Source organism: Bos grunniens, chromosome 9 (genome assembly GCF_055505025.1).
Source record: "Bos grunniens cultivar Pamir isolate PY7600 chromosome 9, Bosgru_T2T1.0, whole genome shotgun sequence".
Taxonomy (NCBI): Eukaryota; Metazoa; Chordata; class Mammalia; order Artiodactyla; family Bovidae; genus Bos; species Bos grunniens.
The window spans coordinates 50,057,686-50,078,853 of NC_141173.1; the positions used below are offsets into that span (position 1 = coordinate 50,057,686).

Consider the following 21,168-nt stretch of genomic DNA (forward strand, 5'->3'; position numbering starts at 1 on the left):
AACATGTATGGTTAAAAAGTAGGTTCTGAGGCAGAATACTGTTCAGTTTAGTGTCAAGATCTTTCTTTAAAGACTTCTGACTTGTCAGTCATGAATAGAATTCTTATCTTTGAATAGAATTCTCTCAGTCTAGGTAGAGAATTTAAACTCCAGTGCCCTGAGGCATACATTTTATGCTTTACTACTCAATGGATGATATTAACTATGTTCCATCTGTAGGAGAATTGAGAAAAAGTCACTCAGTTCACTTTCAGGAAGACTTCTCTCACAGATCCTTGTTGAGAAAGACTGCTGGGAAACAGATTGTGCACCGAACTTAAGCCGCTGAGTTCTTAATACAGGTGGAAACTTCGTGGTTACTGTTGGTTTGAGACAGGACTGAGATGGTGACTTCAGAATAAAAGATAACACCTCTGAAACAGCAGTTCTCCAAGTGTGGTACTAGACTTGCTGCATCACTGGAGAACTTGCTGGGAAGATAAGATCCTGTGTCCCATCTCAATGCCATCTGGTCTGCTGAATAGAAGATTGGGGGTGAAAAGTAGGGAAGTGAAGCTCAGCAGTTTGAGAAGCCCTCTGGGTGATTGTGGTGCACACTGAAGTCTTACAACGTCAATGTCCACTGACTCTTGCTTTCATTTATTCTTCCAAATGCTCTAGGAAGTATGTTATGTTGTATTAGAAAAATCCCAGTGTGATACTTTGAATCATCTCATTTCCAGAAATGTTCTCCTAAACTCATTCCCAGTGGGTAGCTGAAATTTAAAGTCAGCCAGTGAGGGAGTTTATTTGCAAATTGGATCATTTTACTTTTCTGACTGAAATTCTTTATTGTGATGTGGAGAATCCAGCTGGTTTTTCCTCACCCGAATCATACCCTTTACTTACAGATTGGCAATGCAAACAACTATGTTTTTTAATCTTTTGTGTTTCTGATTTCTAATCTAATTGTATTTTATTCAGAAAATGTGAACTATATCTGGAGTCAGCAGATTAATTTGGTTACCCTGAGCCCAAGAATGATTTAAAGAAAAAAAAAAGAATATACAGCAGAGGCTCCCTGCCACACCTAAAATATTTGCTCTTTTTCTGCAAATTTTGTTGTCTGCCAGTCTATACTATACTTAACTTTTTGACATTTGTTGAGATTTACTAGAGATGGGAATACCAGACCACCTGACCTGCCTCTTGAGAAACCTATATGCAGGTCAGGAAGCAAGAGTTAGAACTGGACATGGAACAACAGACTGGTTCCAAATAGGAAAAGGAGTACGTCAAGGCTGTATATTGTCACCCTGCTTATTTAACTTATATGCAGAGTACATCATGAGAAAAGCTGGGCTGGAAGAAGCACAAGCTGGAATCAAGATTGCCAGAAGTATCAATAACCTCAGATATGCAGATGACACCACCCTTATGGCAGAAAGTGAAGAGGAACTAAAAAGCCCCTTGATGAAAGTGAAAGAGAAGAGTGAAAAAGTTGGCTTAAAGCTCAACATTCAGAAAACGAAGATCATGGCATCTGGTCCCATCATTTCATGGGAAATAGATGGGGAAACAGTGGAAACAGTGTCAGACTTTATTTTTTTGGGCTCCCAAATCACTACAGATGGTGACTCCAGCCATGAAATTAAAAGACGCTTACTCCTTAGAAGGAAAGTTATGACCAACCTAGATAGCATATTGAAAAGCAGAGATATTTATTTGCCAACAAAGGTCCGTCTAGTCAAGGCTGTGGTTTTTCCAGTGGTCATGTATGGATGTGAGAGTTGGACTGTGAAGAAAGCTGAGCACCGAAGAATTGATGCTTTTGAAGTGTGGTGTTGGAGAAGACTCTTGAGAGTCCCCTGGACTGCAAGGAGATCCAACCAGTCCATTCTAAAGGAGATCAGCCCTGGGTGTTCACTGGAAGGACAGATGCTAAAGCTGAAACACCAGTACTTTGGCCACCTCATGCGAAGAGTTGACTCATTGGAAAAGACTCTGATGCTGGGAGGGACTGAGGGCAGGAGGAGAAGGGGACGCCAGAGGATGAGATGGCTGGATGGCATCACCAACTCCATGGACATGAGTTTGGGTGAACTCCGGGAGGTGGTGATGGACAGGGAGGCCTGCATGCTGCGATTCATGGGGTTGCAAAGAGTCGGACACAGCTGAGCGACTGAACTGAACTGATACATAGGCCATTTAAAATTGTTACAAATGTACTTGAAAAGAATATATATTTTCATTTATTTTAGGTTGAATTCACTAATTTCAGTGCTCAACTTCCATTTTTTTTTGGTTGATGTTGATTTGACCTATCAATAATTGATCGATTATTGAACTTTCACTTTGATGTTGGACTTGTTACTTTTTTCTGGAAATCTGTTTTAATTTATTTTGAGGCGTGTTGAGGTTTAATTAATTTTTATTGGGGCATGCAAATTCAAAATTTTTATACCTTAGTGAGCTATAACTTCTAATATTATGTAGAGAGGTTTTTTTTTTTCCTCCTATCCTTAATAATACCTTTTGTTTTAAAGTCTCTTTTATCTGATCTGATGCTGTTGATACAGCCACTAGCTACTTTTGGTTATCATTTACAGGAGGATCTTATTCCATCTTTTAACTTTCAACCTTTCTCTGTCCTATTTTAGGTATAGCTCTAGTGTTTACTTGATTGCTGTTTAGTAATTCAGGCTGTCAATCTTTTGGTGTTAAGATGAATTTGTTTACATTTATTGTGAGTATTGATATATTTGGGCTTCTTTCTCTTTGATCTACTTAATTTATACTTGGTCTAGTTGTAACAGCATACTGCGTTATTCAGATATCTCTCTCTTGCAGAGCACCAATTTTGTTTTCACTGTATCTAATCTATTATTTAACTCATTATTGATTGTTTTTTTATTTAAGTATGTAGTTTTATTTCTAAAAGTTATATTTTCCAATTTTCCTAGTCATTTTACTGTTCTTCATTTTTTAAAAATTCTCTTATTTTGTTAAACATTTTATACAATTTTTTTATATGTAGTTAATATAGGAACTGGAGATTTTACTGAGAATCAAATTTTATAATAACTTCAAAGGTGTATGCAATCAAGAAGAGCAGAAACAGGGAGTGGTCTGAGGCATCCTATATGGTCTCCTAGTTGCTATTCCAGTCCCATTAATGGACAGATACTCTTTGACTCAGAATAATTAGTGAGGTCTCTTAATTGAGGTGTGTAGGTCTTTTCACACGTTGAGAAGTGCTTGGGTTACAAAACATCTCTATTTTTAGACTCTGGAGTGGGAATCCTAATAAACTCTGCCCTATTGACATTTGGGGCTAGATAATTCTTTATTGTGAAGAGGCTGTCCTGTGCCTTATAGTGTGTTTAGCAGCATCAATAGGCCCTACCCACCAGAAGACAGTTGCACCCACCCAACTCCCCAGTGACCCAAAGTGTCACCAGATATTGCCAAATGTCCCAAGTGGGGCAAAATTATTTCTGTTTGACAACTTTCATAGCTTGGGCTTCCCTGGTAGCACTAGTGGTAAAGAACCCACCTGCCAATGCAGGAAACACAAGATGCAGGTTCCGGGGAACCTGAACAGATCCCATGGACAGAGGGGCCATGGGGTTGCAAAGAGTCGGACACAACTGAGCACACACGCACATAGCTTATGTGACATTCTCCAGGGAGCCATGCCTTATAAATATATATATTGTAGTTGTATTACAATAAGCAAGCTTAAACCAAGATAGCCCTCTAAGAGTATTCCAAGGTTGAGGACCCTCTTCATAATAAATAGTCTATCTGCCAGAAGACGAGTTGTTCAGTTGTTAGCATATAAACAAGGAGATTAGATCAAATCATCTGACTTTTCTTTGCCTGGGAGTTCTCCCCTTCCTCAGCTGCTCTGATTGTTTTCTGGTTCTTTAGTCTTCCCATTACCATGATTTCTTTTTCTCAGTTTTTCATACTTCTATTATTAACCACACAATTATTGTTGTTTAGTTGCTAAGTTGTGTCCAACTCTTTGCAACCCCATGGACTGTAGCCCACCAGGCCCCTCTGTCCATGGGGTTTCCCAGGCAAGAATATTGGAGTGAGTTGCCATTTCCTTCTCCAGGGGACCTTCCCAACCCAGGGATTGAACCCACATCTGCATTGGCAGATTCTTTACAACTGAGCCACCAGGGAGGCCCAACCAAGACATTATTGACTGCCAAACATATTGCTTTTCTGTTGTGTTTGCTAGCAGAGATGAGTGAAATGAAGGTCTTTTTTTTTTCTTTTTTTGTCATGAAGCTTACTCTTTGTTGGGTGAGACAATATAAAATAAGTAAATAAGAGACTATCAAATATTAATTAGTGCCTGTAAAGAGGAGTTTTGTATTATGATAGACAGTAGGTGGGTAGCTGCCCTGTCTGTGATTGAGTGGTCTTTTAAGCCAAGAACTTTGTTTAACGAGGCAATTGTATGAACGTCAGAAGAGCACTCCAGGTAATACAAATGCATGTAACTGGAAAAAGCCAGTGAGACAAAAAATAAGAGATTATGTGAGATGAAATCAATGAGCATAAAATGAAATTGGAGAAAAGATGGGCAAATGCTTTTCTCTCTGTCATTGTTCCTGGTTGTCGTACTTGGAAATCTATACAATTCATTTGAAGGAATGTTATAGTAGTACCCACAAGCAAGTGTTGTTGGTGTTTTTTTTGTCTGTTTTTTTTTTTTCCCACCTATAAGACAATGTGTTATAAAAGAACTACATGGGTAGAAAATGTGTCAAGAGAACTTTTCAGCATTGGTAGCAATTGCTTTTTAAGTGTTTTCTTTATTTTAAATACAGGCTAATTTGTTGAATGTGATTATCTCTCCCACCTCCTCTCTACAGTTAAATATCATCTTGTTTTGTTTCAGTTTCAAGTTTCTCATTGTATGGATCACTGATTGAATAATAGATGGCTTTACCTCGACTCACAGGAGCCTTGCGCTCCTTTTCAAATGTCACCAAGCAAGATAATTATAATGAAGAAGTGGCTGACTTACAGGTACATTGTTTTAGATAAAATGATTATAAATATAAAATATGGGCAAATATTTGACAGTCCTTTTCTCAATTCTGTGTGCATTTTAAAAAATGGTAAATTTTACCTTCAGTTCCGTTCAGTCACTCAGTCCTTCTCCTCCCGCCTTCAGTCTTTCCCAGCATCAGGGTCTTTTCAAATAAGTCAGTTCTTCGCATCAGGTAGCCAAAGTATTAGAGTTTCAGCTTTAGCATCATTCCTTCCAATGAATATTCAGGACTGATTTCCTTTAGGATGGACTGGTTGGATCTCCTTGCAGTCCAAGGGACTCTCAAGAGTCTTCTCCAACACCACAGTTCAAAAGCATCAATTCTTTGGCACTCAGCTTTCTTTATTGTCCAACTCTCACATCCATACATGACTGTCGGGAAAACCATAGCTTTGACTATATGCACCTTTGTTGGTAAAGTAATATCTTTGCTTTTTAATATGCTGTCTAGGTTTGTCATAGCTTTTCTTCCAAGGAGCAAATGTCTTTTAATTTCATGGCTGCAGTCACCATTTGCAGTGATTTTGGAGCCCAAGAAAACAATTGGTAACATCCAGTTGGTAAAAGCATGATTTTTTTCTTGGGTCCAAAATCATCAGTACAACCAAGGGGAAAATTAGAGTTGGACATGACTTAGCAGCTAAATGACAGGAATAACATCTGATTCACTGCTTTTCATTTGGTTAGAGGATGTCACAAAGTTTAATCCAGGGATCAAGTTCAGTGATATGAAATAAAATATTTACAGCTTTCTGTGTCAGTTCTTGAGACTGGAAAGATTTATAGTCTCATGGAAAGACTATGTACAGATAAGAATCTCCTGGATTCCTAACCTGTTGTAGGATCAACCTTAGGAAAGCAATACTGATTTGAATATATTGAACCCATCATTTGTTGCTGTCGTTCGGTCCCTAAGTCATGTCTGACTGTGATCCCCGTGGACTGCAGCACACAGGCTCCCCCTATCCTTCACCATCTCCCGGAGTTTGCTCATATTCATGTCAGTTGGGGCAGTGATGCTTTCTAACTGTCTTATCCTTTGCCACCTCCTTCTCCTTTTGCCTTCCCATCATAGGAGTCTTATTTTCTTTAAATGCCTTTCATCAAAAAGCATGACATAAAGCTCTTATATACGGTATGGTCTAAGCTATGTAAAAAACAAGCAGGAAAATGAAAAGAGGTTTGTGGTATGTTACCAATTGTTATCTGGGTGTTGGACTTTTTGCAGTTTACTTTGCCATATGAAAATTATTTCATAATGAGTATTCATTGTGATTAAACTATAGAAAAAGAAGCTTTTAAAAACATATCTTTGAATAAATGAGGTCCTTTTAAATCACATTTAAATAAAGCTCCTTCTGGGAGCTATAAATTTGGATGTGAGTAGATACAATTTTGCATTCTTGTAGAAGGTGCCAAGTTGTATGATTAATGAAAAATATATGTGATAAATGATAGATTCGAGAAAACTTTTAACCAGTATGTTTCTGTATTATGCTGTCTGTTTCAGATGAAGCGGTCTAAACTTCATGAACAAATTGTAGGCTTGGACCTGACATGGATGAAGATTGTAAAATTTTTGAATGAAAAACTGGAGAAGAGTGAAATGCAAAGAGTAAATGAAGACTTAAAAGCTATATTACAGGCTGCAAAACAAATAGGTATAGTCTTGTTTTTGTTTTTTTTAAACCACTAAAGTTCAAAAAATAGATTCTTTTTAAACTGTATACTAAAATTCCCAGGAAAGTATTTATAATTATAAGATAGTCTTATCTATCAAAGAGCTTAGGATTCAGGGATGCAGAAGTAAGCTAATTAGTATAGTAAAATTAAATTTGAACGATCTTTAGGAATCTATTTAGAGTTTTAAACCACTGTCTTTACTGAAATAAGGATAGGGTAAATTAAAATTGTCATACAGCTGGAAGGAAACTTAAAAGCCATGTAGTTTTTACTCAAGCTACTTTCCCAAGATTGAAGAGAGCAAAACAAAACAAATGACTCTTTGGTAAAGCATCTGAATTTATTCATTGGAATTCGTTGCTTCATTCCAGACTCTGATAACTAAAAAGCATACTTTAACACTGCTGCTGCTGCTGCTAAGTCACTTCAGTCATGTCCGACTCTGTGTGACCCCACAGACGGCAGCCCACCAGGTTCCCCCGTCCCTGGGATTCTCCAGGCAAGAACACTGGAGTGGGTTGACATTTCCTTCTCCAATGCATGAAAGTGAAAAGTGAAAGTGAAGTCGCTCAGTCGTGTCCGACCCTCATTGACCGCATGGACTGCAGCCTTCCAGGCTCCTCCATCCATGGGATTTTCCAGGCAGAAGTACTGGAGTGGGATGCCATTGCCTTCTAGTATACTTCTAACTTCAAATTCAGGTTTTTACGTACAAAAGCTTGAGACTGATAACTGTGGCTCTGTGTGATCTGGCCTTCATCTTTCTATCTGATCAGAAGTCATCCTTGCTTTTCCTAACTGTGCTTCGCAGACATGCAGCCTTTCTCACTTCCTCAAACCCACCAGTTTGGTGCCTGTTTGGGGTTCTTTCTACATGCTCTTCCCTGTGCTGAGAATGTTCTTCTGTCCTAGTCTTAGAGTGGGTAGATCCTTTCTTGTTTCTTTTGAAGTTATTGCCTTAATGAGACTCTCATTGGTCATCTAATCTCAAATGATTACCCATTCTTTATCTTGTAACCCTTGGTAACATTTTCTCCACAACATTTATTATTATCTGATATTTTGCTTATTTATTGCCTTTGTTTTTCTCAGAACAGGATCTTATTCCTCTTGTTCAACACACACCATCCCTGGTGCTCAAAATAGTGCTTGGTATATTTTAGAGTCTTAATGACAGTTCACTTGACAAATAAATGAAAATTTTTTTCAGGTGATTTCTCGGTAGAAGGAAAATTTAGAGTCTTACTTCACCATATGCTGGTTGACAGTTTTCTTCCTTTCAGCAATTTTGGAAGGTGTTTCTATTTTATCTCATATACAAGAATAATTTTCATTTATGATCATCAAATCTTTGAATTTATTATTCTGATATTTTGACTTTGCTGTATCATTCAATTATCATTGATTTGCAATATAGTATGATGTTAAATTTAATGACCTCATAGTTTTATGTTGTGAAAATATAAAATGAATGTCATATATGTTTTTGCAGTGAGATAATGTTTTGAAATTCAAGGATTTTGGTAAGACTTGAGTTTGCTTATTAAGCCTGGGAAAAATAGAGCACACTGATGTGATTTGTGATAGCATTTGACATACAGTCATACTTTATATTTTAAGAATATTGTGGCAGTTGGGTTCATTGGAAAATAATGGTGAAAATGCAAAGTCTCCAATCTAACTAAATTACCTTGAATAGGATCTTAACCCTTCTGGGCTTCACTGTCTTCATGTGTAAGGTGTTAGAATGATTTTGGGTTGGGGTGTCTGACTCAGATAGTTTTCAAAAACTATAATGTCATTCCTCTTCTTTAATTTATAAAAATACCTCAGAATACCTAGCAAAGGCAGTATAAAATAGTAAGCTTATTCAGCACCATGACTGAATTAATTCTTTATTAAATGATGTGGAAGTTAAGATTTTAAAAAAGTAAGTTTTCCTTCACTACTTTCTGCAAATATCCCTGACAAGTCAAAAATTATTGTTTTAAAAGCCATTTAAAATATAACTTTAAATGTATTTAATATTATCTATTAAATATAATCCTAGGAGTTTTGCCTGTTAGCAAAACATCTGATTCAAACTCAGGGACTAATCTATTGACTGATGTATTTAAATAATTGAATATTTTGAGATGTAATATCTCAAAAGTTTAATACTTCTGTGACAGATGAAATCTTGGGGTCGGATTTAGGCAGGTGCTCTTTTTAATGGTATGTTTAAGTTAAATAACTATTAGCTTTTTAGTGAAATTAGTAGTTGACTGGTAGTCATCTAGTCTGAATGAAAAATACTGGTGATACTGGAAATTTTATTAAAGCTAGCAGCATTAAGAGGATTAGTCTTATGGAAAAAAACATCTGTGTGTTTTCTCTTATATCATTCTTTTAACACAGGTAATTTTTGTGTAATTGTGTTAAAAAGGTGGAACAAGAGAATAAAGAAAAAGAAAATTACTTGTATTTCAGTTGAGCATATTGGTATGAGGTACTTAAGACCATGTATATTGATGAGTCAGAGTTCTGGGTATTTCAGCTCGAGGAGACATCAGGGAACATCTTGTCCAGTGCCATCATTTTGTGTGTGAAGAACCAGGGTCCAAAGTTCAGTGAATCCTGTAGTTGAGTTGTGGTACTTCTAGGCTTGGACCCCAAAGTTTGAAATGGAAACATGATGGAATTCTAGATTCTTTCCTTGTGGTCAGAGGTCAGGTTCTGTTAAGTCTACAGCTGTTCTCAAATTGACTCCCTCTACATATTCGCTATTGCCCTAGTTCAGGCTTTTACCATGTCGTGTCTGAACCACTGCAGTAGCCTGTTGTCTCAAACTTCCTTTCTTATTCAACTTCTTCACTGTCACTAGACTGATCTTTATAAAAAGTAAAGCTCATTTTAGCCCCAGTTTAGTGGCTCAGCTGGTATCTGCCTGCAATGTGGGAGACCCAGGTCAGGAAGATCCCCTGGAGAAGAAAATGGCAACCCACTCCAATACTCTTGCCTGGAAAATTCCATGGACAGAGGAGCCTAGTAGGCTACAGTCCATTGGGGTCACAAAGAATTGGACATGACTGAGCGACTTCACTTTCTTTCTTTATTAATTTTTTAAACTAGATTCCTTAGAATGGGAAAAGAAAAGCTCCTTTATGAATTGGAATAATTTATCTTCTTCCCATTCTGTCACATGTAACCTTTATTCCTAACATATGTAATATTTACTATAATACTTTACTGGGAAGTACTCACTGTTTTTTCTCTTTGTAATTATGTGTTAGAATAACTTCCCCCGTTGTGTTCATCTGGTAAAATGCTTCTCATCTCTGAAGAAATGGCTTAGGCTTCATCCATGTCTTCTTCTAATGTTGTTATTCCTTATTAATGTTAGCAGACGGTGTTCTATTCGAATGGCATCTCTTCCATACCTTTTTAAGAGTACTTTCTCATTGTTTGGTATTTACCTCAGTCCCTTCACTGGTGGACTGTGAATGCCTTAACGATACAGGAATTCCAGGAATCACAGTGTCTTTGTACTCCAGTGCCTAATGTGGTATGAGGCATATAGTAGATGCTCAATAAGGAAATGAAGTATTGAGAATCCAACTAAAAGTTGACTGTGGTCTTTACTACCTGTGATACTGATAGTGTCTTTCAAGTAACAGCTTTTAAAGAAGTTTTGTAATTTTAAAGTACTTTCTTACCTCTCAGATTTACATTTGATATATTCCCGTGTCTTTTTTGCAACTTTATTCTCCCTTCAAGAATGTTTTAATAACAAAACTTAGCTTGAGGAAGAAAATACTATAAATTATTTTAAAATAGTGTTTTTGGCCCTTAATATTAATTTATTTAATTACTCATTGTAGACATAGATGTGTCATTAGAAAATTAATTTATCAGGGTCAGTATAAAAATCAGTTTTATTTCTCTTTACAAGAAGCAAATTTGTAAAAACGCCATTTACAAAAGTACTGAAAATTATCAGATACCTGGAAGTAAATTTAACAAACGATGAACAGGACTTCTTCACGAAAAACTAAAGTATTATTGAGAGAAATTAAAGATAGCCTAAATCAATAGGGGGATATACAAAAGATGGAAACATGACAATAAAGCTATCATTTTTATCCAAATTGATCTGCAGATTCAGTGTGACCTAATCAAGGTCTAAGCAGGTTTGTGTTTGTGAGTTGTGTGTACATGGAAATTGTCAAGGTAATCTGAAAGTTATATGGAAAATTAATGGTGAAGAGCAGCCAAGTCAACCTTGAAAAACAAAGAGGGAGAGCTTACTTTTTGGATATAATAATATTGATTTATTATAAAGATCAGTAATTTAGACAGTGAGGTATTGATCCAAGGATAGACAAACAGACCAGATGGAAGAGGGTCCAGAAACTAGCCCGTGGATATTAGAATACTTGATTTATCATGAAGGACTTCAAGTGTGAGCCATGAGTGATTGTTCAGTATGTGGTGTTGGGTCAACTAGATGTACATATGACAAAAAAATGTACCAATACAAATAATTGAAAGCAACTTATAAAATGAAACTGAAGCTCAGCACAATAAATCTAAAAGATAATATAGAAGAATATCATGATCTTTGGATATAGAATAATTTTTTAAACAAAAAACAGCTTTCATAAAGGGAATGATTGGTAAATTGGACTACATTAAAATTAATGCATTTTATTCTTTCCGTGTAAAAAGGCAGGTTATAGAGTGGGAGAATATATCTTCAACATATGACCAAAAAGATATCTTGTGTCTACAATAAGCCCTATAAATCAATAAGAAAAGGACAGATAATAGTGTGTAAATAAAAATGAGCAAGAGTCTTGAACATTTTGCAGAAGATAATGGAATAGTTAATAAATATGAAAAGATTCCCAACCTTGATAGTAATCAGGGAGATGCCATTACATACCCATCAGAATGGTTAAAATGAAAAAGACTGACATACCGATTGTTGGTGAGGCTCAAGAATATGAAACTAGAATTTTCATCCACCTCTATTAGAGTTTACATTGGTATGACTGCTTTGAATAACTGTTTGATAGGCTCCTCTGTGGTTGGACAAGTGAAATTTAAATCTTGATACAAAGTAATAGGTACATAAGTATCCAGTATAAGTGCCTGTACATGCAGAGACATGTGTGTTCATGGCTACATTATTTGTAAAAACCTTATGATGGAAACAGCCTAATTCACTGTTAAGTAGTGGCATGGATAAATCATGATATATAGATTACCTTATAACAATAATAAACCACAGCTACATGTAACTTTGTAAACGCATCTTATGAATGTAATGTTGACTTAAAGAAGCCGAACAGAAGAACAGATCATATGATTCTGTTTATATGAAATTGAAAACTAGACATTGCTAATGTCAGGTTTCAGAAGTCAGGATAGTAATGACTGGGAATTAATATGGGAGAAGTTTCTAGGGAGCTCATAATGTTCTGTTTCTGGAAGTACTTACCCAAGTTATATAGGTGTGTTCATTTTGTGATAATTCTTTGAGTTGTGTTTGTATTGTATATATCTTGTTATATTCAAAAACATAAAAATTGTGCTTTTCATATTATCAGTTTTCATGAAATGTTTCAGACTGATAAAATTAAAAATGTATATAGCAAATACCTGTGTATTCACCATTTAGCTTAACACTTGACTATCTTTCCTTCCAGTTTTCTCTTTTAAAAAAATAAAATCTTACTGACATCTTCAGAACTGTTTATGTACCTTGCTCAGTCTCTGGTAACTGATATAAATAGAATTAAAAATTGGTATTTATCACTCTCATGCCTATTTTTGTTTTTATGACATTTATATATTCATAAATATGTTTTAAGAATGTATTCAACTCAAATATGAAAACCTACTAAAGTGATAGGGAGCAAGTAAGTTTATTTGTTTTCCTCTGACACCCTCCCTCTGCAGAATTCAGCTTGGTTATGTTGGGGTTAAGGCTGCTAATGGTTTGTCCTTTTCTTTGTACTTGTTGGCTTTTGTTCACCATGTCTGCTCTACTTCTGGCTGTCATATCTTAGCATTAGTCTCTGTTAATTTTTTGAGAGTAGATTATTTTGCTAGGTTTTCTGATAATTAAATCATCTCTGCATTCCTGAAATAAACTCTACTTGCTTATAGTTTATTTTAAGAAATATGGATGGTTCTAGTAAGTTAGTATTTTGTTTAGGATATTGCAACTGTATTTTTGTACCATCTTTTTGTTTTGTTTTCAGTTTTCATATTTTCTTTTAGCCTAGATAATTTCAAGTTATCAGTTAATATATGTGGTACAAATTCAGTTCTGTCATTTATTAGTGGGTGGCTAATTTGTGTTTGTGTGTGTTGTGCTTAGTTGTTCTGTCGTGTTCTTCTCTTTGTGACCTCGTGGACTATAGCCTGCCAGGCTCCTCCATTCGTGGGATTTTCCAGGCGAAAACACTGGAGTGAGTTGCCATTTCTTCTTGCAGGGGATCTTCCTGACCCAGGGATCAAACCTGCATCTCTGTCTCCTGCACTGGCAGGCACATTCTTTATCCACTGAGCCATAGAGAGCTAATTAATATCCCTGAATCTGTTTCCTCTTATATAATGTGATGATAGTTGTAATTCTTATGTGTAGTTGTTGTTATGTGAAGAAGTACTACAAAGTGCCTAAAGTAAAGCCTGGCAAATGATTGTCAGTGAATACTTTTATTATAACCTAGATGTACCAGTAGCCATTGGTAAACAAATAGTGCTCTGAGTGGTTAAAATGTTAAATGATGTGCCAAAAGGTCAGGAACTTCCTAGGGTAAATCGGGAAGGAATTCTTAGAGAGGGAAACTTGGGACAGAGTTAGATTGTGTTTTGAATGCTAAGGGACAGAGGTGTGTTATATTTATGTTTCTTTCACAAGAGAAATTGCAACATGAAAAAGCTAAATAACTTGTTGAAAATCATAGATGACTTTTTACAAATGTATAAACAGGCAGTCCAGATTACTTGGCGATATGGCAAAACAGCTGAAAGTTAAATGGCTGTTGTAGCAATGGCAGGAGTTGGAAATAGGATCAACTCTTCACAATTTGCTTTAGCTTATCAGTATATTCTTCATTTACAAATTATTACGACTCCCTTAAGTATAAGGCAATTTATACTGCCCTCTGTAAGAGGTATTTTTAAAAGTTTCCAGTTAATTTTCTGTATTGTATTACCAGGTATAATATTACTAGGTGCCTGATAAATGGATGTAGCACTCAAGTGTATATTTAAAACATTTTTCCCCCTTAGAATTAAAAAAAAAAAAAAAGGTCAGTTAATTATCAGTGAGCTATAACATTTGTTCAAGGATAGAGTTTTCTATTTCCTTCAGTTCAGTCGCTCAGTCATGTCCGACTCTTTGCTACCCCATGAACCACAGCATGCCAGGCCTCCCTGTCCATCACCAACTCCCGGAGTTCACTCAGACTCACGTCCATCGAGTCAGTGATGCCATCCAGCCATCTCATCCTCTGGCGTCCCCTTCTCCTCCTGCCCCCAATCCCTCCCAGCATCAGAGTCTTTTCCAATGAGTCAACTCTTTGCATGAGGTGGCCTAAGTACTGGAGTTTCAGCTTCAGCATCAGTCCTTCCCATGAACACCCAGGACTGATCTCCTTTAGAATGGACTAGTTGGATCTCCTTGCAGTCCAAGGGACTCTCAAGAGTCTTCTCCAACACCACAGTTCAAAAGCATCAATTCTTCGGCACTCAGCTTTCTTCACAGTCCAACTCTCACATCCATACATGACCACTGGAAAAACCATAGCCTTGACTAGACGGACCTTTGTTGGCAAAGTAATATCTCTGCTTTTCAAGATACTATCTATGTTGGTTATAACTTTCCTTCCAAGGAATAAGTGTCTTTTAATGTCATTAAAAGGCTGCAGTCACAATCTGCAGTGATTTTGCTATGCTAAGTCACTTCAGTCGTGTCTGACTCTGTGCGACCCCATAGATGGCAGCCCACCAGGCTCCCCCCGTCCCTGGGATTCTCCAGGCAAGAACACTGGAGTGGGTTGCCATTTCCTTCTCCAGTGCATGAAAGTGAAAATTGAAAGGGAAGTCGCTCAGTCGTGTCCGACTCTTAGCGACCCCATGGATTGCAGCCTAACAGGCTCTGGAGCCCCCCCCCAAAATAAAGTCTTGACACTGTTTCCCCAACTATTTCCCATCAAGTGATGGGACCAGATGCCATGATCTTAGTTTTCTGAATGTTGCTTGCTGCTGCTGCTGCTGTGTCACTTCAGTCGTGTCCGACTCTGTGCGACCCCATAGACAGCAGCCCACCAGGCTCTCCTGTCCCTGGGAGTCTCCAGGCAAGAACACTGGAGTGGGTTGCCATTTCCTTCTCCAGTGCATGAAAGTGAAAAGTGAAAGTGAAGTTGCTCAGAATGTTGCTTAGTGATGTTCAAAATATGGTTTTATTATAAAAAAGCTTTTATATAACATCAAAACTTTTATGTTAGCCATTTGGTTACTTGAGAAGTCAGGTTGTAATTTGATGCAGAATTTTTAGTAGAAATGATAATATAGAGACTGGATGCTGACTTAAAAGTCTGCCATGTAAGATGAGTATTCACATTTTGTAATGAATATATGTAAAATTAAATAGTTGACTTTAAATCATGGGGACATGTTTTGGTCTATTTTTAATCTCTTGTGTTAGTTACTACTCCCTTTTTTTGTACCAAATATGTTTCTCTATTCATTTTCTTTCATTTAATTATTTGCTCACCCTGAAGGCAGTTATTTCTATATCAGTCTAGAAATAATATTTAAGCACTTCATTCAAATTAACACATTGAACATTTCTTGAATACTTTACCCACTTAACGCAAGATTTTGATGAGGTACTTTCATGCACAGAGTTACAATTTCTCTAAAATAATGAAACTCATTATTATTACATTACTTTGGCAATTTAAAATTTGCATCACGTAAATTGTTCAGTTTATTCCCCCAAAATCCATTTGGGTAGTTGTTTACCTCTATTGCATCATAAATTTGTTAAGTTGAATCACTTGTGTTTTTTATATGTAATGTTCTCGGAAAGTTGCTGATACAAGTATTTTCCATATTTATAAAGTAAATTTAATCATAATTATCAGTTAGCTAATCTCTATTCAAATATAAAATGTTTATAGCCTCTTTCCTACCTTGCTGATATTTTTAACAAGTGAAATGAGCTTAAGTTAACTCTGTGATGCAGGGTTGTAATGTTTTGGTATTTACAGTTTATCAAGTGTCAAGGGTAAAATGGACATTTAAAGTTTGGCCATAACGTGAAACAAAAAATTTGTAAAATATTTTCTCCCATACATTAAAGATTTAACTGGTCAGGGAACTCATTTGTTGACAATTTCTATATTGAATATTTAGCAACGATGTAAACAGTTGATAGATATTTTTTATTCATTTTCAGTTAAAATTTCCTACTCATCCTTTTTAATTATTTAGGTAGGCAGTTTAAAAAGCTGTAAGTTTCAACCTTTTAACTCTTAATAGTTTGCACTAAAAGATCGCTGGGGGGGTGGGGGGAAGGCCTTTACTAGCAAGTTGGGGTGGCACCCTTGTTGCTGCCCTCCTTGGGCACACAGTTCTCTGCTCCAATCCTGAGCTGCCTTCTTATCGGGGGTTCTCTGACAGCCAGTCCCCCTGTGGGTGATACGTCATCACATGCGGACCGGGCGCAGTGACGCACGTCTCTGCCCCAGGCTGGAAGACACGCATGTGCAGTCACCTGAACACGGCTTAATCCACGTCTTCATTATGCGTTAGTGCTGTGGAGAAGTTCCTTAGTTTCAAAATGTGATCGTCAGTTTCTTGGAGAGCCAGTAGTTCTAAGAATGCTGTTTTCAAATACTTCTCAAAAATTGCAGCTCTCAGACTCTCGAGTAGCACGGTGCAGAGTTTCAATTTTGAGAAACCCCTTTGTACTCTTGCCTGGAAAATCCCATGGATGGAGGAGCCTGGAAGGCTGCAGTCCATGGGGTCGCTGAGGGTCGGACACGACTGAGTGACTTCGCTTTCACTTTTCACTTTCATGCATTGGAGAAGGAAATGGCAACCCACTCCAGTGTTCTTGCCTGGAGAATCCCAGGGACCGGGAAGCCTGGTGGGCTGCCGTCTATGGGGTCGCACAGAGTCGGACATGAAGTGACTTAGCATTTGTGCGTAGAACCGTGTTCATTCTTCGCAATCTGCCTTAGAGATGCGGTAAAGTAGGGCTTTCCTGGTAACTCAGACGGTAAAGAATCCGCCTGCAACACGGGAGACCTGGGTTCGATCCCTGAGTTGGCAAGATCCCCTGGAGAAGGGCATGGAAACCCACTCCAGTATTCTTGCCTGGAGAACCCCCATGGACAAAAGAGCCTGGCGGGCTACAGTCCATAGTGTTGCAAAGCGCAACACACAGCAGGTTATCCAGAAGAATTAGTAATTAGGCAAAGCTATTATTAATAATATGTGTGAAGCACCATTATGAACTAAGTTTAAAAGTATCTGTATGTTACTTAAATTTTTTTATAGATGTACAAAAGGGCTCAAATTAAAAATTTGAAACCTTGAGAAAATTGTTTTTAGATCTTTGTAGATGTTCCTAATGAATCTTCAATTTATTTTTTCTTCAAAAGTGAGCTGATAACCTTTTTTTCCCCCTCACTTAAAATATATTGTGGAGATTATTTTATAGCAAGATACATGGATCACTGCATTATGTTTGGGTTTTTCAGATCACGCTGGTGGTAAAGAAACCGCCTGCCAATACAGGAGATAATGAGACTGGAGAGACAAGGCTGCTAGGCTCTCGATCCCCTGGAGGAGGGCACGGCAACACACTCCCATATTCTTGCCTGGAAAATCCCATAGACAGACAAGCCTGGCAGCTACTCCATGTCGCAAAGAGTCAGATGCGGCACACGTTATGTTTAATGTATATAATATATGGCTGTAATGTGATTTAACCAATGACCTAATAATAGGCATTTAAGACGTGAGTCTGAGTGAACTCCGGGAGTTGGTGATGGACAGGGAGGCCTGGCCTGCTGCAGTTCATGGGGTCGCAAAGAGTCGGACATGACTGAGTGAACTGAACTGAACTAAAGTTAATTCCACTTTTGGTAATAAATAATAAATAAATCATTTATTTCCTAGGGTGGTGATTATTTGTTTATTAAATGAGAATAAGCATCTGCCTGCAATGTGGGAGACCTGAATTTGATCCCTGGGTTGGGAAGATCCCCTGCAGAAGGAAATGGCAACCCACTCCAGTATTCTTGCCTGGAAAATCCCATGGACAGAGGAGCCTGGTGGGCTACAGTTCATGGGGTAGCAAAGAGTCTGACACGACTGAGTGACTTCAAATGAGAATTAGAGATAAATCTGGACTTCCCTAGTAAGCTCAGTGGTAAAGAATCTGACTGCCAATGCAGGCAACAGGGAAATGGCAGTCCACTCCAATATTCTTGCCTAGAAAATCCCATGGACAGAGGAGCCTGGCTGGCTACAGTTCATGGGGTCACAAAAGTGACAAAAAAAAAAAAAAACAAACAAACAAATAACTAAGAGATAAATCTACTTTCCAGAAGTATAGTGTAGTAGAAAAAGTTTATTTAGGAGTTAGAAGACTTCTTTGAATCTTGCTCATTAAATAGCTATTTGATCTCTCCCAAATTTAATCTAAAGTCTCTTGTAGTATCTATAAAATGGAGATAATTTTGTTAAGAAGAATTAAGATAATTTAAAAGTTCTTAGTAAATTGTGTAAGAAAAATCCAAGATGCAAAATAATACCTTTACCAAAGAGCACATGTATAATGTTAGGTACAGAATGAGTTTGCAAATGTGAATTCCATTTATGGTCAGACTTCCTTAGTCCCAGTTCTATTGAATTATCTATAGAATTATCACAATCCATAACTTATCCAAAACCTAAGTTCTCCAAATCTCATATATAGACAGAATAACTAAAATGTACACAAATGCTATTTAATTAATTAAAGGCATTATTTGATCTCTAGAAGATATTTGTTATGTATTTTCCTAAGTACTAAAAGAATATGGCAGATGGTGCTTTATGAATTCTTTATAATCATGGAAGGTTTTATAGACTTTATACTTGAAGAATTAAATAATGGACTTATATTGTGTGCTTAACTTCACTTGAATAAATTGTTAGTCTTCTACACACATGTGGAAATATCAGATACAATAGAAAGTTACCTAAGCAGGTGGTATAATGTAAAAACAGTAGTCTGGTGTCTTTGAGGCCTGGGTTCAGATAATTCAGCAGTTTCTTCTTCTTCTTTTTATTTTATTTTTTTTAAAGATTTGTAGTCTTTTTTTTTTTTTAATTATTTATTTGGCTACACTAGGTTTTAGTTGCATCATGTGGGATCTTTAATTGCTACATGCAAATTCTTAGTTGTGGCATGTGGGATCTAGTTCCTTGACTAGGGATGGAACTCGGGCCCCCTGCATTGGGAGTGGAGTCTTAGCCACAGACCATCAGGAAAGTCCCCCAAATTCAACGGTTTAAATCTCTTGAGACACTTATTTTGGCTAGGTAACAGGGAATAAAACAATGCACACAGTATTTTACTTGCTTTGAGAGAGGCATTTCAGCTGGACTATGAAACATGGGTAGGATTTGAGAAATTAGAGGCCTTGTTCAGTTCAGTTCAGTCGCTCAGTCGTGTCCGACTCTTTGCGACCCCATGAACCGCAGCACGCCAGGCCTCCCTGTCCATCACCAACTCCCGGAGTTCACTGAGACTCATGTCCATCGAGTCGGTGATGCCATCCAGCCATCTCATCCTCTGTCATCTCCTTCTCCTCCTGTCCTCAATCTTTTCCAGCATCAGGGTCTCTTCAAATGAGTCAGCTCTTCGCATCAGGTGGCCAAAGTATTGGAGTTTCAGCTTTAGCATCATTCCTTCCAAAGAAATCCCAGGGCTGATCTCCTTCAGAATGGACTGGTTGGATCTCCTTGCAGTCCAAGGGACTCGCAAGAGCCTTCTCCAACACCACAGTTCAAAAAGCATCAATTCTTCGGCACTCAGCTTTCTTTATAGTCCAGCTCTCACACCCATACACGGCCACTGGAAAAACCATAGCCTTGGCTAGACGGACCTTTGTTGACAAAGTAATGTCTCTGCTTTTTAATATGCTATCTAGGTTGGTTATAACTTTCCTTCCAAGGAGTAAGTGTCTTTAAATTTCATGGCTGCAATCACCATCTGCAGTGATTTTGGAGACCAGAAAAATAAAGTCAGCCACTGTTTTCCACTGTCTCCCTATCTATTTGCCAAGAAGTGATGGGACTGGATGCCATGATCTTAGTTTTCTGAATGTTGAGCTTTAAGCCAACTTTTTACTCTCCTCTTTCACTTTCATCAAGAGGCTGTTTAGTTCCTCTTCACTTTCTGCCATAAGGGTGGTGTCATCTGCATATCTGAGCTTATTGATATTTCTCTCGGCAACCTTGATTCCAGCTTGTGCTTCCTCCAGCCCAGCGTTTCTCATGGTGTACTCTGCATATAAGTTAAATAAGCATGGTGACAATATATAGCCTTGACGTACTCCTTTTCCTTTTTGGAACCAGTCTGTTGTTCCATGTTGCTTCCTGACCTGCATACAGGTTTCTCAAGAGGCAGGTCAGGCCTTGGGGAAGGTTTAATAAAGGCATGGAAATAGGCATAGAGTAGAGCAGGACCTGCCATTACCAAGGTTAAAATCCCTGGTCAGTGAACTAGATCCCACGCGCCACAACTAAGAGTTGGAATGCAACAATTAAAGATCCCATATGCTGCAGCTAAGACCCAGCACAGCCAAATTAATAATAACATTTTTTTTAAGGACTTCAAATCTTAAAAAAAAAAAGAACACCAAGAGTAACTAAAGAGTTTCTTGATGAAGGTGGAAGACGAGAGTGCAAAAGCTGGCTTAAAACTCAACATTCATTATCATAGCCTTCAGTCCCATCACTTCATGGCAAATAGATGGGGAAAAAGTAGAAACAGTGACAGATTTTATTTTCTTGGGCTCCAAAATCACTGTGGATGGTAACTGCAGCCACAAAATTAAAAGATGCTTGCTCCTCGGAAGAAGAACTGTGACAAACCTAGTTGTTGTTCAGTTGCTAAGGGGTGTCTGACTCTGCAATCCCATGGACAGCAGTATGCCAGGCTTCCCTGTCCTGTCTCCTGCAGTTTGCTCAAACTCATGTCCATTGAGTCAGTGATGCCATACTATCATCTCATCCTCTGTTGGCCCCTTTTCCTCCTGCCCTCAGTCTTTCCCAGCAGCAGGGTCTTTTCCAATATGTCCGCTCTTTGCATCAGGTGGCCAAAGTATTGGAGCTTCAGCATCAGTCCTTCCAATGAATATTCAGGGTTGAAT

The 21,168-nt window shown here is 37.7% G+C and overlaps 1 protein-coding gene across 2 annotated transcripts in view; it reads left to right on the forward strand.

Moving 5' to 3' along the window:
* Positions 1-21,168, forward strand: part of ASCC3 (activating signal cointegrator 1 complex subunit 3) — a 338,200-nt gene that overhangs the window by 15,881 nt on the left and 301,151 nt on the right. For both annotated transcript variants that reach the window (XM_086316372.1, XM_086316373.1), the window contains exons 2-3: positions 4,898-5,028; positions 6,564-6,714. In XM_086316372.1, coding sequence (XP_086172498.1) covers positions 4,939-5,028; positions 6,564-6,714 — 241 coding nt within the window. In that variant the 5' untranslated portion in view covers positions 4,898-4,938. The remainder of the gene's footprint in view (positions 1-4,897; positions 5,029-6,563; positions 6,715-21,168) is intronic.